The 17683-nt window shown below is 29.4% G+C and overlaps 4 protein-coding genes across 4 annotated transcripts; 2 read left to right on the top strand and 2 right to left on the bottom strand.

Annotated features, from left to right (window-relative positions):
* The first annotated feature begins 47 nt into the window (after positions 1-47).
* LOC105423472 (uncharacterized) lies at positions 48-1200 on the top strand. The gene is made up of 4 exons (XM_011633220.3): positions 48-208; positions 308-450; positions 543-668; positions 921-1200. Exons 1-4 carry the CDS (start codon positions 157-159, stop codon positions 1047-1049), a joined length of 450 nt encoding a protein of 149 aa, XP_011631522.2. The 5' UTR covers positions 48-156; the 3' UTR covers positions 1050-1200.
* On the bottom strand, positions 1162-3207 carry Pgrp-s2 (peptidoglycan recognition protein S2). Its single transcript, XM_011633221.3, has 4 exons — positions 3003-3207; positions 2214-2377; positions 1816-1978; positions 1162-1729 (listed from the first exon to the last, which is right to left on the bottom strand). The coding sequence occupies exons 1-4, from the start codon at positions 3076-3078 to the stop codon at positions 1545-1547; spliced, it is 588 nt and encodes a 195-aa protein (XP_011631523.1). The 5' UTR covers positions 3079-3207; the 3' UTR covers positions 1162-1544.
* Positions 3208-3376: 169 nt separating this feature from the next.
* LOC105423474 (peptidoglycan-recognition protein SC2) lies at positions 3377-7858 on the bottom strand. Its single transcript, XM_011633222.3, has 3 exons — positions 7493-7858; positions 5644-5970; positions 3377-5326 (listed from the first exon to the last, which is right to left on the bottom strand). The coding sequence occupies exons 1-3, from the start codon at positions 7620-7622 to the stop codon at positions 5049-5051; spliced, it is 735 nt and encodes a 244-aa protein (XP_011631524.2). The 5' UTR covers positions 7623-7858; the 3' UTR covers positions 3377-5048.
* Positions 7859-14115: 6257 nt separating this feature from the next.
* On the top strand, positions 14116-16658 carry LOC105423476 (chymotrypsin-2-like). Its single transcript, XM_089076602.1, has 8 exons — positions 14116-14285; positions 14384-14521; positions 14617-14678; positions 14856-14950; positions 15031-15178; positions 15274-15387; positions 15504-15659; positions 16365-16658. Exons 2-8 carry the CDS (start codon positions 14473-14475, stop codon positions 16506-16508), a joined length of 768 nt encoding a protein of 255 aa, XP_088932728.1. The 5' UTR covers positions 14116-14285; positions 14384-14472; the 3' UTR covers positions 16509-16658.
* Positions 16659-17683: the final 1025 nt, after the last annotated feature.

The raw sequence follows: 17683 nt of genomic DNA, 5'->3' as shown, positions 1-17683 counted from the left end.
CATGTGATTGAGTAAATTGTCAAGCGTTAGCAAATTCCGATCGTCATTGTGTAAAGGTGGGTCAGCTTTAAAAGGATGATTTAGTCATTCGGCAATCAGAACGATCATTGCCGCGGGATCGTCACGAGTCGCAGTTATTTAATTAAGAAATTTAAAATGTTTATATCATTTCTCGCATCTTTTCTGTTCTCCGTGATCCTTGCTGCTGGTAAGTAATTTGATTTTTCACGATTTAGCATATTGCAGTTAGTCTACTTTTGTTTTTTCAATTACTTAACTCCGCTTGATGATTATTAATTAACTTCAGACAGCAACTTGAATAGGACGGATTTGAAATGCGTTGGACATGCTTTTCATAACGTGTCTCTTTCCGCTTATTATCCCGTATTCGGGACGGACGATAAACGCAATCATCTAGACGATCGAGGAAAAATATTGAATACTCTCCAGGTTCGTGATGACCATGACAGACGCAATGCGGCATCCGATGCAAAAATGTTTTGCCGGCCATTCTCTCTCCGCTATATCCAGATTTGTTTTAGGATTACCTTGATGGTCGCGTTCCTTACGTCACCGTCGCCGGTAATTTGAGATCTGGCATTCCGTATGGAACGAAAGTGTGCATAGAGAGATTGAACGAGCAATTCGGTAAACAAATTCATCTACAGGTGCGTAATCATATTATATTTGCTTATGATTGGTTCATAGTTTGTTTTTACATCTAAAATCGTTTTAAGCAAGCTTATATCATCTTGGTCATCTTGGTCATCTTGGTTGAAATCCTAAGATGATTTTAAATATAAAAACTAAATATTAATACTGCCCTATAATTTTAAAAATATTATAAGGCTCTGCGAATATTTTTATTTATGGTATTATGTTAAAACTAGAAAAAATTAAAATAATTTATTTTATTTCAGATAAGAGACCAAGTTGATTGCGAAAACAATGATATCGCACTTGATTTCTCAAAATTAGAAATTTGCGTCAGAACTGAGGAGGATACCTATGATACTTATCTCAACAACCTTGTTACTATCTATATATAATAATCACATAATAACAAATATGTATTTTGTCTCTTAATTAATCTTAAATATTAAATAAAAATTAAATTAATCTTTTATAATAATAAGAAGCACTGACGTATGTAGAATTGAATTAAATCATATTTTGTTTATTGATAGTGTTTATCAATAATGTTTGTTTTATTTTTTAAATATTAATTAATTAGTTCAGCATAACAACATATTAATATGAAAATAATGTTAGTGTGAAAATAACAATAATGAAAATTTCTACACTTACAAATACGCTGCGAAACACAATTCTCATAAATATTTATATAATTATTAATTGATTATAAAATCATAATTCACAATCGTTCTGAAAATGAACGATTTAGTTCTGACAAATAGTTCTGATAAAAGATATTTTTGTTACGTAGTAACAATGACTAAATAAAACATCATGTGTATATGTGTATATATATATATATATATATATATATATATATATATATATATATGGTATGTGCGCTTAATTTATTCTCTTTCTGACCAATGTGGCCATGATTTTATCATTGTATAAAGACTATCTCCGGGACATATGGTTGGCCAGGTTTGCCGATGTCCAAGAAGCTTGTAATCACTCTTTATTTCGCCATTTTGCACTCCTTGAGCGATCAAGTTAGCCACAGCTTGTACCGCCATTGCGTTTGGTGTTCGCTCTAGAGAAAAAATATTTTAGAAAAATACATATTACATATATAAGCGATAATAATAATAAATCTGTGTTATCTCTGATATTATTTACTTCTGTAATCCCCGATGATGCAAATTCCAATACTCTTTTTATTGAAAGGTATAGAATGAGCGCCTTGCTTGCCCCATCCGCGACCTTCGTAAACATTTCCGTCTTCTCCAACTAGGAAATTGTAGCCAATGTCAGACCATCCTTTCGTGTTCATATGCTCATTCTTGAAATAAAATTTAATAATTATGGTTTTATATAGATGTTATCAAATTTATTACTTATCAAGACATCAAAAATATATACAAAAACAGATCTATGATTCTATGATTACATTTAGCTTGACCTTAAATATTGCTTAATTGAATTATACACGATGGTTTGCATATGAAGATTTAAAAGTTAAAAAATTACCGTCTACTATATAGAAAAAAACTTTTATTTTTTTTAATATAGATTACCTGGAATTGTCTCACTTTTAACTGACATAATGCTTGAGTCTCACAACCGGAGCCAGTCGAATGATGAATAAGTACATATGGTGCTGGTTTTAATTTAAGATTAGGAGCCCGAGATTTCGGTGCTCTGGCGCCCCATTCCGATCTAGAAATGATATTTGGGCTAGCTGAAAAAATTAAAATTAGAAATATATCATATAGATATACTCAAGAGAATATATATCGATTAAACTAATAGATTAAAAATAAATTTTTTTTAAATTTAATCCACTTTATTGTATTTGCATTTATAAAAGTTGTGGTTTTAATAGATCTTTGAACATTTTATATAATTATTTTTTTTCTAAAAGAAAGCAAAGATTTATGAGCTCATATGTTGCTAACATATGTGTTTTCTTTATATTTTACGTGAACAGAATACTTTATACGCTTGACATGATACGCTTGATATTGCTCAGACATGAGTTGGGTAATGATGTTTTCGATTCGATCAAGAATCGATCAAGAAAATGCTAAGAACGCCATTAAGATAGAAAGTTTATTTAATGTATAATTTTACGGTAACTTTGTACTTCAATTACTTGGAATTTACTACTTAGGATACAAAGTTACATTAATCGTTTTTGAAATTAACAATTAGAATTTTTCTATGCTTACGCAAGATATTCTTTAGAAAAAAAAAACATCTTTCTATATGCAATTGCGAGAAATAATTCTTTAAAAATTTTGATGATCACAGAGGCAAAGTTCGTGGTTTGACTCACGACGAGAATAATATGTTTAATGAATTACTGGCAACAGTCTCCTGAACGATGAGCGTCACGTAGACCGTCGCGAAGATTAACGTCGTCCTCTTGGTGATGTACATTTTGACTTGCAAAACAATACTGATGCTACGTACGACTTGGCACACAATATATATATAAGCACACACATTAAAGATATGCTCTCGAGGCTCACGATCTTTGACCGTATGGCCTACGATAGACGTGTACGTGTGCATACACATGCACATTTGAGATATTCTTTCAACTGGACTTCCCTGAGTTTCTAGTTAATCTGATGATTTACGGATAAGAAAATGAAGAATAAGCTAACGGGAACTTTAGCGTTAGTAACAGTATTCGCATGTCATCATGTTACTGAAATATGGAATGACGACAATATTTATGTAACATTAAATTTTATTATTAGCATTATTTTTTTTAATAGCAACGACGTTATTTTTTTAGGTCAACGATAGACAATATTTAATTATTTGGTATAATTATATGTATAATTATTTAAACTGACACTTACAGATAGGAGGGATTTTGTAATATATATATTTATTTTATTATTTACAAATACTGTTATATACAAAACAACGCGATCACATAGGTATTTGAAATATATACGAATGATCGTAATTTAATCTTCTGTATTACTTAGTAGGAACAAAGGAATATTAACAAGCTAATCGCACATCAGCTGATCTATCAATCATGTGATACATGCCAAATCAATATTGATAAACAGATGCCATCGTTTCGATTTGTTCGCGTTTTGATCGAAGCTTAGATTAGTGCAAACAGCGGAACGCATAACAGAATGCTCGGATTCTTATCTCCCCTGATCTCTCTGAACTTTATTCGAAAAATAATATATGGTAATAAAGTTGCGATTATGTTACATTACGTGTGATATCGATTGTCTTATCAATCAATTTTGCATATCCGGCAGAACGGTACTTTTTACGGGTATCCCCGAGATAATCCATTAATCTTCATGATTAATTAACAATTTTATATGCCTTTTTTCAGATTTATCCGGAGGCATTTAAATAGTTCATCGTTTTCTACGCTGATGAATTCGTCGTCGAATTGAAGAATATGATGAGAAGATCAGATTTTTTTAGATATACGTATATAATTTTTGCAATTTTCGAAAAATAGTTTCGATCGTAAGATTATACAGTTCTATTGTTAATACTTGCTAATGTTAATTTCTATGAAATTTGATCCTAATTGACACATATTATAGATACTATACCTAAAAAAATGTGAGTAATTTTAAGATCTGAGCAATCTATACAAAATTACAAAAATCAGAGACAATCATATGCGACACCGCGTGATACTTCACCAATGTCGTTAATTAAACTCGAAGACCGTGACCTTAAAGCATATATTGTTGTAACGAACATAGCCACGTAAAAGTACGACTTGCACGCGAAGCAAGCGTGACATTGATTTCATTTATCGAACTTGCATGAAAGATACTTATGTCACTAATATTTTATGTAGACTGGCTTATGATTTTTCACGACTTATTTAAAAAAAAAAAAACGGTATATATCTTTGCGTTTTAATTAACGACATTGTCTGAACATCTGTCTTAACTGTTAGATATAAATTAGTGCAAAGTGTCACTTTGTACATCAGGGGAATTACCTTCGTGAAACAGAGAAAGTCATTTTTCTTTCATTTAAATAACTATTTACGCCAACGAGAACGTAATGATAATAGCAGAGGTAGCAACGGTCGAGTTCTAGTATATCTAGTATACTGAGAAGATTATTAAAAAATACTAAATAATATTTAATTTTTCTAAATCCATATCTAAATTTTCAAAACATAAATTAAACATTAAGTGACTTCATTTGATTCTCTTTATAAATAAAAAGTAAGGAAGATATTTGTATAGAATCGACATAAGATACTATAAATATTATTTGCAATAAAAATAAAGTAGTTTTACATTACTCACAATTCTTATGTCTTATCACGAGTCTTATGTTAAATCTGCGATCTACGTTTAAGATTCATTTTGGCCCACTTAATAATGACCTAAAAGTCATCATAGAGTGGCGCTTGATTTGCTATCTTCCTCACTCCTGTTATCACCCTGCATCATCGGTTTTCTCGTGGTGGTAGTCGAACGAATCTCTGGTATCGGATTTGCAGTCCAACCGAGAAGAGTTTTTACATACTTGTAAAAACTCTCGCCGGGGCACTCCGTATTCCGTGCCTGTCGATGACCAATCACATTGTACTTGTCTCTTATCTTGCCGAGTGAAACCCCGCAAGCTATCAATTCGTTCAGCGACTTCAGGGCGGCCTCATTGGGAAGAAAGTCTGTGAAATCATACATTTACATGCGTCACAATGAATTTTCTGACGTAAAGGTAAAATCTTTCTTTTGCGACATGACACTTTAAAGAAAATACTTCGCTCTACACAAAAGATGAATTTTTCTAATAAAACCAAGCATTTTTTAGCACACCCAAATAACAATTTATCCTTAATTTATGTAATTTAATATTTTTTATTTATTTAAAAATTGGACTTTTTTACTCCTTTACGATTTTCTAAAAATTATCAATTTTTTTCTCGAAATCTTGTTTAGCCTATGTCTTCGATGATATATTAATCATGTTTAATATCTTAATTACCGCTGAAGTGTCCTATGACGCATATCCCAATGCTTTGGTTGTTATATCCAGGTGCGTGAGCGCCTGTGAAATCCCAGCCACGACCCTCATAAACATTACCGTCTTCGCCAATAAGAAAACTATAGCCGATGTCCCACCAGCCCCGATCGTCCATGTGAAAATTCTGGTACGACCTGACGATTGCGGAGCATGTCTCCTGATCTCGACAATAATTACGTATACCGCCATGATGGATCACCACGTATGGCACTGGTAACTCCGGCTTGATCTCGAAATTGAGACGCTCCCTGGCTTTCCATTCTTTTCGACTGACAATCCTCGGACACTCTTAAAAACCAGAAATCCATCGATATTATTCCGCACAAATTACTTTTGAATTAAGTTACTTCTTCAAAGGCTAAATATTCTTAAAAGACCGATATCAAACTACAAGAAGATTAATGTATAAATTAGTAAACTAATTGCTAACTGAATACCTTATAAAATTGTGATAATGAAAATAAAGGATTATGATTTTCCTGTATAGTCGCACAGAATGTAAAACTTGACGATATACACTTAATATACACTTGCATATAAATTGGAATCAGCTAACTGGAGTTGGCGAGCGCAATTTTTAACAATTAGTTACGTAATTGCAAATATGTTTTTATCGCGCCGAAATTATTTTGTCCTTGAGATACGATAGTAAATTGCTCGGTCGGATACCCAAGTCGTGAAATAATTTCGGCTCAAGCAGAATTTTTAGTATTAAAATTTTCCTACACAGAAGGAAAATTCTGATAGGAAAAATACTGGTTGACCAATTATCGAAGCACATTTGTCACGAGGAGGATATTGTTTGTTGTTACTATTATATCACACGTTTTACTTCGAACAGTCTTACTTTCTTTCGTTCAATCGCACAGATCAATTTATCAATATGATATACTTAACGGGGCAAATTTACGTAATATTTAATTTTATAATGCAGTAGATTTCAAAAAGAAATTGGTTCTCACGCACACGCGATTCCCTTTCATAGAATATTGTACGAGTTTAATTTTAGCTAATTACTAATATCCGTGCATAATTTTTTTAAAGTCGTATAAATTGTAAAGCCGATATCGTATTTCATTAATATACTATTTTTAAGCCACTGATCCATAATAATCTCGTATTAAATATCAGAAAACGCGCACGTCAATAACTTCACAGTATCACAAATATTTAGCAAAAGTTGCGTAGTTGTGAGTCGCGCATTTATTATACTTATCATATCTAAACGTGAACTTCGTTGTAACGATTAAACACTTTAATTTACATGCAGATGACTCAAGCTAGTCAAGTATATGCCAATGAGAATACAAAAGATTACAAATCCTCTTTGAACTCATCGAGTAAGAATTATGTAAATATTAATTTGAAGAGAGTTTATATGTTTGATATCTATTATATATACTATTTGCATAAAAAATATACATCAAAAATATAAATGCAACAAGTTTACCAGACTACGAAATAAGTGTGACATTTTTTCGTTTCGAAAGATTTCGATTCGGATTATAATCAAGAAAGAAAAACTTGATATAATAAAAAAATTGTAAAAATAAAAAATAATAATTAAAAAAAATCGATATTTATTTATTGAAAGTAATATGATAGAGATAAAGTAATATGAAAGAATTGTTTTTTAAACTTGTCATGCATATCATAAGTCTTCTTGAAACATCAACCGCGCAATATTGTTATTTTTTGCAATATTGTAAATAATGTTACGCAATTTTTTTTTATGAGAAAAAATTAATTCTGAGATCATTTTTCACGACATGATTTTTTATGTGAAATTTATGATTACCGAATGGCTTACCGGTTGCTTTGATGAAATTCGCGTTGTCAATGGGAATGGCGAGCACCGCATGCTCGAAGAGATCGAGGAAGAGTACAAAGGTGCACAATAATTGAATGAGATAGGAGGATGACCACATGGTGATTGACATCGTTACAGCGCGTGTCAAAAGTAAAACTGAATAGCCATCATGTTGCTGCGTCCGCTTTTAAACGAAAAACCGAACGGTAACCGGGAAGTCCCTCGGAGAAATCGTGCGTCGAGAACCAACCCGTTTGATAGTCCCTTAACCCCCTTAACTCTCCGCCCCCTCTTCGGCGCATTCGTCGACAATGACACCATTTCTACGAGAAGGAGCGGCACTCGTTGAGTGTCACGCTGGTTGTCCGAAAATTCGCACGAAGTCCGCATCGACTCTGATTGCGATCGAAACACGGAAACGCTGTCCGCGCGATAAGCTGTCGAGCGTGATAGGTTGAGATTGATGAGGATTGGCTGTAAACTAAATAAGAAGTGACTGTGTGACGATGCTGCGAGAAGAGAAATTATACTATCAAATCATCATGAAGATTATCATAAAAAGATGGCACAAAGAATAGAGAGTCTACGTATTAAAATAATAATAAATAATATGTATATATATATATATATATATATATATATATATGGGTGTGTGTGTGTGTGTGTGTGTGTGTGTGTGTGTGTGTGTGTGTGTGTGTGTGTGTGTGTGTGTGTGTGTGTGTGTGTGTATGATTAATGTACTTGTGTGCACATACACTGAGAAAGAATACTTAAAAATTTATTTATAGGAAATAAAAAGTTTATTTAAATATGAGGAAATAAAATTTTAATCACATAAAACAAATAAATCTTACAATTAGTAAAAAGAATTAAATATATGTATTTTTGGAAATATATATTTCATCATTATAGTCAAATGTTTTATAATTAATAAATGTCAAAGAAAATGTCATAACTAACATTTGCTTCTGAATATTTCGACTTATTTCAGTGTACTTTCTTCAATCGATTCTATTTATTACTATTATTCTATTTTCTCTCTTATTAATGTGGTTCAATATGACCTTTCTCTAAACGAGTTAGTTACAGCGAACTTGATTTGCACGATCTTATCGAACTGTATCGTGAATTTTCGATAAGTAACGGTATCTAGAAGTTATGTAACCTAATCAATATCACGACGATTATACAGAACACATAAAATTCTACTTGTCGAATTGGCTTTTCAGCTACTTTTTCATTTGGTTGCTCGCTTCGATCAGCGATCAAGATTTTTTGATAAACAATATTAGTACGCAGTTTGTTAAAATATTCACATATTTTTATATGCGAATAATATTGATTATTTATTATTATCGTGCGCGTTTGGATATCTAATCCGTAATATCTAGACAGATAATAACATATTTATCTTTTGATGAGACTGCATTGAACGATGAAATTTACATAGAATCATGAACTACGCCATTTCGGATAAATACTAATCTGATGAGTAATTTATTATTAAAAAAAATATAAATTATAAATATTATAAAATATATTTATAATATTACTCTTTTACGGAAATGAAATCGTCGCTGCAATAATGGGAAGCAAATTGAAACAGATGAAGATATTATTTTGCATTCCAAGTGACAGCCATTTCATCAAACTGCAGTGGACGAAATATGTGTCGACTAATGTGCGAATTTGTGTTTTGTTTTTGCTTGAAGTAAGTGTCACACATAACGAGAGGACTCATTTGTGTTCGCAGTACGATTTAGAGATAACGGCTTATTCATGAAAGGCGTCGAATGACGAGAGAATGCTTTTGTTTACTCGTATATTACGCTGTCATACTTGTCGATTAATTGTTTCCTGCAATCGTTTGTCATCGACATTATTCTCATGAACACTTGAATTCTTTCGAGAAAGAAATACTTAAAAAGATGAAAAACTGATTTCGCTCTCTCTTCCTTTATCAATGACTAAGAGTACATTAATAAACTTATTAAGTTAAACGGGACAGATTTTGCTGCAAAATTCATATCGAGATACATAAGTACCAAATGGAATGCGGAATAATTACTTCAAATAGATTGAGATAGACAAGGTGATATAACGCGATCATTCAAGAAAAAAAAAAGAGAGGAAAAAAACGGAATAAAAAAATCATTATCTCAAATAATCATAATAAAATCACTAGTCATTGACGTAGCTGCAGACAATAACGGCGCTATTAAAATAAAGTGAATTAACGAGCGATTCAAAAAATCCGCAAAAGAAATGATTATCACTAGCTAATTACGTGAAATTATTATGGGAAAGTGTTACGATCGATTTTGATCATTACTCATACGATAAGATAGCGATAATTCATGTAACATAAAATGAAAAATCATGCAAGTCATACTACATTTGAAACATTACTGTAATAACCGTAGACAATTTTTATTGTTATATAAAAGTGAAGCGAATGGACATTTTATAATAATTTAACGCAGCTGAATAAAAAATCCCCTACTTTGAAAAATTTTTTATTTCTTTCTGTTTAAAATAAAATTATAAACAATATAATTATAAAACTTTTTATAGAAAATCAATATCAAATTATTGGAAGCAATATCAACAATTAGATTCTCGTGAAAAAACAATATCGGTTAATATTTATTCTAAAAATTATCGGATTATTGAACACGATAAGCATTACTAGAGAATTTTATCATATACTATATCATTGCAAGAAAATAAAGGAATATTATTTTGTTTTTTTCTCTTTCTTCCATTTTCGTGGAACTAACTTGACGCAACATGTCTTAAATACTTTATTTGCAAATGCTTTATTGCAACAAAATATATTTCTTGTGATTAAAAGATAGATAAATACAATTGAAATATTTTACAGCAATAATTAAAATTATACATATTTTAAATGTTTTCTCAATCTCTCCTCTTTAAGAATCAAGTTTAATTTGTTTAAATGTATTATAAGATTTATGTTGTAAAATAGAATAACATTTTCAATATTTTTGTGACTTGTTATATATTTTATAATCTTTTAAATTAAAATTTGATAAGCGTTGGTTTAACAATTTATTAACAATTACAAACATTATCAGAATTGACGCTTCTAGTATGTACATTATATCAAAAAACAAATTATGGCATTTGTGAAATACCAACAAAAAAAATGCTAAAGAAAATTAAAAACAATTAAATTCAAAGAAATAAAACTCGGAAAGAGCCAAAGAAAGAAAAGCAAAAGAAAAAAACAGACAATAATTTCATTACTAATTTATAGCTTGGCTGTTGGTTCTGAAGATTAGGTTATTAAAGAAGAAGAAAACAAATATCATCATAACTACAATTAGTTTAATCATAAATTCAAAAACCTTTGAAATATCTTTGAACTTCAACTCATCATGTTCGTCTTGGCAAATGCAATGGAAAGTCATTGCTGGAAAAAAGTTACAAATTATTAATTACAGAAAATAAAAAGCCAAATAATAGATATTTATCGTGTATATACACGAAATAATATCTCTATTAAAATAACCATGTTAGGACAAAAATTTAAAAAATAATTTTTCTTGGAATATATGTATTCTCGAAATATATTCAGAAATATAGTCATCGCAAATATTATCGCAAATATAGTTATTTACAAGTTATTGTAAGTTTAATGTAAGTTATTGTAAGTTATTGTATTATTATATATCTTAGAAGTTTGAATTGAAATGTAATACATTATACAATAATTCGATATGGAGTCAATTGTATAGTCAATTGTATAGTCAATTGTTGGAGTCAATTGTATAGTCAATTGTTTACTTATACAAACACTGTCTAGAATTAATAATTTTTAATTATAGAATTAATAATTATTCATTGAAAATAACAAAAAAAAGCAATCTTTGAAACAATGATACATCATAATATTCACATCCTCGCTTAAGTCCTGTTTACATCTGAAATCAATATACTTTCGACAATTCGATAAGTTATTTAAATAAAAACTGTTATTAAGAAATTATTTTTTAGTATACAATTCTATGTATATTTAATATTATTATTATTGTATTAACATTATTATTATTGTATAAATAAATTTTCTTATAACTTTAAAAGCCTTAAAAACCTTATACCTGAAAAATCAATCATTTGTGGGAAAAGATACGAGCAAAACATAAGTTTATTTACAATTCCATGTGATTCTTTTTTACTGTAAAATTTATGTTTCTTAGCTTTTACAAGAAAAAATGTGGTCAATAGATAAAAATAAAATTATCGTATTATATGAAAACAAACTTATCGAACGACATTGCTGTATAATGAATACAATACAGAAAAATTTATTTTATAAGTTTGTTAATATTAGAAAATTTATTTAATTGTGTTTAAATAAAAATATTGGAATATGTTTAATGAATATATATATATATATATATATATATATATATATATATATATATATATATATGGACTGGATATCGAACACAGCTAGATATTATCATTTTCCAGGTAAATTCAAGAAATATCGAGCAGTTTTCTAGTTTATCATCATAAGTCATATATCAAGACATCGATTGATGATAACTCATGTATGTTTTACTGATATGTCCAGTAAAAACCTGAAAGCGACATTATCTCGGCCTTTTTCGTCAAAACGCCCATACACTAGCGTCCTGAGTTCCATTTTAGCATATTAGACTTAAATAGTTACTTCCATTTTCTGACACTGTCGATAAAATCCCATTCCAATGCGTGTCTGGTGCTACTTCCATTCAAGAGTATGCTTAATAATTACATATCTACTTATGTTCGCGTAATTTTTTTGTTGTAGAATAAAGTATTGATAAACATTAATATTAGTATATACATTTATCAATATATACATATTTATATACATTATTTAAAAAATTATACGTTAAATATACATTATACAAAAATAATAATTTTTTAAAAATTATTAATTTTTAACAAATATAATGGTATTAAAATAAAAGGTTCTATTATGTGTGATTTATTAAGGATTTATAAAGGTTCTACAATATTTGTTTTTGTCATTATATTTGCTTATATTTGGTTATATTTGATTTTTGATGATATAGAATTAGTTTCAATAAATAATTATACGTTTGATAATGAAAAATTCGTCGTTGAATGCATCGCACCGCGTTGACGATGCAAACATGTGAGAGTTTTGACAAAGAAACTTCGTGTGACCGTAGTATTAGCTATACATGAAATGTATCAGAGATTGATTATATGAGATAAACTGAAAATGCGATATGATTAAAAGTAACTTGAGTGTATTTATTCCGAAATTTGATAAAAATTTATTTGAATTAAAAATTATTAAAAATAATACATAATATAATAAATTATTATATTATGATATTATAATAAAAATATTATTATAATATTATAATAAAAATATTATAATAATATTATTTAAAAATAATGCTAATAAATCTATGAATTAATAAAGAAACTAAAATAAAAAAATATAAAAGATATTAGAGAATAAGTGTAGGGAATAAGCGTGCAAAGCACGTACTTGATGATATTCTTATATTCGATAAAAATCACAAACAATATAATATCCAAAATCGGATGTAAGACATTTTAAGAGATTTTTATCTTCCAATAGATACTTTATATTCTTATACATACGTATAACGACAACTAATTTATTATAACAAGTTGTTTATTGTAACACACATATCAAAGAAACAAATCTATTTTTGATCAACAACAAATCTATTTAACGAAACAGCAGATATACAACAGCAATATACGATGACAGATTATTCAAAAGCTATTTAAAACGTAACGATTATAGTATTCAACGTCCAATTATAAAAAAACGATGTAGCATCTCGTATCAGTTAGAAGTCACGTTAGTTAATACAGGTAACGTAATTTTGGGGAATATTTGCCGTAGCCACATTGTATTAATGATGTAGCCTTGAGCATTGTTTACGCGCCATGTTTACGAGCGCTTTGCGTACTACCATTCATCTATCACCATTCGTATGGGCAGGTAACAGTGCTTGTCGCTCCGCGTTTCTCCACATTCTTTCCTTGCTAAATAATACCAAACGTTGCTGTATTATAATATAATAATATAATAGTAAATGCTTATTAACGATTCATATACGTATCGAAAACAATGATCTTTTAATAAAATATATACACGTGTCGCGCGACTTATGAAATAAGAAGTTCCTTTGAAATTTATAACATTTTATAAATGATAACTCCTCCGACGGGTACGGCCTTGACGTGACGGAGGAGCTGAATATTCCGAGAAGTTCCATATCCCAAAGACAAAGAAGCCAAGAGTACCTATTACACCGTTATTAATAACATTAATATTACCGTTAGATTATTAATAATGTTATTAATAACGGTGTAATAGGTAATAATATTAATGTTATTAATAACGTATTAATACAGCTATGGCATAGCCATGAGTCGTCTATGTAATTTTTATGTGGCAAATGCGTTTCATGGATTAGTCAGTTTTGAATCGACATTCCGTCGTAGATTTAAAAGAACTGTAGCCAGTTCATCACGTCGCGCGTTTGAAAGTGCCGGAAATGATCGGACTAGAAATTAATATTTTGTTTGCAAGTAAATAGAAACTTTTTCTACAATATCATTATTATCATTGAAATAACTATTTTAATCTTTTCTTAATGCACTGTCAGATTTATACATAACAAAGATAATTGATTACGCGATATGTTTAACGTGAGAGTTTATCAATATCTTAAAGATGACAATAGATGACAATATAGATCATCAGGTAATAAAATAGTATACCGACAGATTAAGAGCTATTTTAAATATCAGTAAGCGTCAAGTACTTCCTATCTAATCTTATGTTTTAATTAAATTTTATAGACAATATAAATTGACGTGACCAGTGTATCGTAAGCCAGACTTGAAACGCATTTGAAATAATCAACTGCAGTTGCACAAAATTAATAATCATGATAAAATTATTATTCTTAGTTATTCCTTTATTTACTGTCGCTTACGGTAAGTAACCTAATAAACAAATTGATTAATTTTGAAATCACTTAATTTAGTGCAAGCAAAATTTATAAATGTAATAATAAATATTATGAATGCAGGGGGATTAAAACCCAGAATTGTTGGAGGAAGATTTGCCGAATCAGGTGAACTCCCGTTCCAAGTAAGTCACAAATACATCATTATCAATCTTACATTAATTACTTAGGTTTTAAAAACACATTATTAGATTGAATTATGAATTGACTGAATGTGTTGCTATATTAATTGTATATTAATTGAAAAATTGTATGTAAAATTTCCGATGTTTTATTCACAATCATACACAAAATTATTTTAGGTTTCCCTTCAGAATATCAAAACGAAGCATCATTTTTGCGGTGGAGTTATACTTAATCAACGTTACGTACTGACCGCGGCTCACTGTGTAACTGGGTAAGTGCACAAAGAGCCAAACAAAGTACACCCTTTTGGAAATGGAAATATTCCAAAGATATATGATATATATTTTATAGTAAAGACGTCAAGAATATTTCGGTCAATGTAGGAACAACGGACTTGTTAAAACCATATGTTTACGGCACATATTTAATCGCATCGGCTTATGTACATGAACAATATAACCGCAGCAACTCTTGGATCAACGATATCGCTTTACTTAAGGTAATGTAAAGTAATAAAAATCAATAAGCAAATAAATCAAACTCTTTAAAAAAATTAAGACAGAATAAAAGTATATATGAAGTATTTATTTACAGCTCGAGAAGCTATTTTTATTATCCCCTCTGGTATGGCCCATCGCTTTACCAAAACAAGATCAAATTGTCACGCCTGGATCATTAGCAACCGTGTCGGGATTTGGCAGATTAGAGGTAATATTTTTTTAATAATTCAGCTATTTAGACTCGGTCAATCAAATCTTCGAAAATTATTTTAATAAGTCACACGTGTAAAAATTTGTATTTTATCTTTGCACACACACACACAGTATGAAGGAAGGAGGACTACACGATTACATGTCGTAAATATTACAATAGCCAATCATGAGTATTGCAAACATAAATACTGGGTGCGAAGTTCAAAAAAAGTTCACAACACGCAAATCTGTGCATATGATCCAGTTATAGAAAAGGGTTCGTGCAAGGTAAATTATTTACAAGATGTTGCAATATATCGCTTCAATTACTAGCCACGCGATGCAATTTTACTGTCTGTTTAGGTAGAGTCGTTAATTAGTATTCGCATTACATTTTTTACACGCAAAGCCTCCGCTCGCGTTCTACATGACTTCTAAACACAAACAACGTCTTAATATAACACTGGTACTTTGAGTTGTATTACGTGTTTCGAAATTTCGATTAAAAAATAAGCCCAATTTCATATCATTAGCGGCGATCATATTGAATATAAAGATACATCGTGATTACGATCTCTTATTAAGAATTTTTATTAATTAATTTATCAATTCATTAATTGATTGATGTAATACTTGACGTGCATAAAACATCCGACAATTAACATTCAAACATCGCCGATTATGTTGATTGTCGGTGTAATATATTGATGAGTTTGTATATTATAATATGTTCGGCTTCTGTCGTTATGTTTTGTAATTTAATTTAATTGACAGTTAGATTGTATAACTTAACGTTGCGAGCTGAGTGAATTGAGATTCCGACATCAAATATGATTAAAATAACAAAACAAGAATAACATGAACTGGCTCTGCATTAGCAGAAAAATATATTTCTAGTTAATTGTAAAACAAATAACACAGCTGGCGAGTGATAATTTCCAATCAAATCGTTATAAAATATTTTATTAGTTATCGGAGAATTAAATTTTTCAGGGAGATTCCGGCGGCCCTCTTACTGTCAATGGACAACTCATAGGACTTGTCTCATGGTCACATAGATGCGCTAATAGAGAATTTCCTTCCGTTTATACACGTGTCCCATCGTATGTTACTTGGATCAGAAAACATGCCGTATAACTTAAAATAGTTAAATGAAATACAGAAATTAATTTTAATATTTAATGTATAAAAATCGAGAATCGATACGTATAATTAAATGTTCATAGATATAATATAGCTTAAAATATATATTGTACAAGATTTTTTTACTGTATTTAAAATACACACACACACACACACACACACACACACAGATATGTACATATATATATATATATATATATATATATATATATATATATCAAAAAACTTTAATCAACGATTTATAAAATCTTGTGTCCATGATATTAGAAATTGATTCGGGACGGAAGGAAAATTGACCAATTGAATATTTCAGTTAATTGAGTCAATAAGATTGATTCTTTTTCCGTATGTAGAAATCTTGGATCGATTTCTAACATCATGGACAAGATTTAAGATTGGATAATTTTTCTTAGATGTAGTCAAATTTTGTTATTCATATATCTGCAAGACGTATTAAATTAAAATTTCCATAGAAACTTCATTTAAGGATTATATAATGCTAGCCATATAAATGTGCATTTTGCTAAAATTAAGCTTTCCTGTGCCGTTAACTCGTTTTTCAAATACAAAATACTTTATTTCTTCCTTTAATATCGTTGTGTAATATTGTCATAACTTTTTTTAAAGATAAATGTTTTTCCAAATATTAATGTTGATAGGAATTTTTCTGTAAATACAAATAAATTTTGTAAATACAAAGGGTATCGCGGATAAAATGATGATATTTAAAATGTTATTAATATAATTAATATAATTAAAATGTTATTCAATAATTACCAAAGTCTTTTTCTTCTTGTCAGATTCTAAAAGTGTCTCTTCAAAAATTAAAAATCCGTGTTCAATGTTTTGCTAGAAAACATTATTCCTATATGTTAATATGTTTGGTATTCGTTATATACGTTGTGAAATTTGCTATTATTATATTTTTTATTTTATTTGTAATTTTTTTATCGATATACTTCTTTTTATAAAATTAGTTATTCGTATTTTCTTCAAATTTTTGTCAATATATTTTCTTTAAAGATCCTAAAAAATATATTAACAAATTTACAATAAACTTTGTACTTAATAAATTTAGAGTATATTTCATAAAAGATTCTTTCTCATTCTTATAAAATTTGATAGAAAGTTTAAAATGTCTTTAAATAAATATATTATAAAATATTATA

This window comes from Pogonomyrmex barbatus, unplaced genomic scaffold (genome assembly GCF_055798465.1).
Source record: "Pogonomyrmex barbatus isolate J1 unplaced genomic scaffold, ASM5579846v1 scaffold2, whole genome shotgun sequence".
NCBI lineage: Eukaryota > Metazoa > Arthropoda > Insecta > Hymenoptera > Formicidae > Pogonomyrmex > Pogonomyrmex barbatus.
The sequence above is the reverse complement of the archived record's forward strand: the minus strand, read 5'-3'. Positions and strand labels throughout refer to the sequence as shown.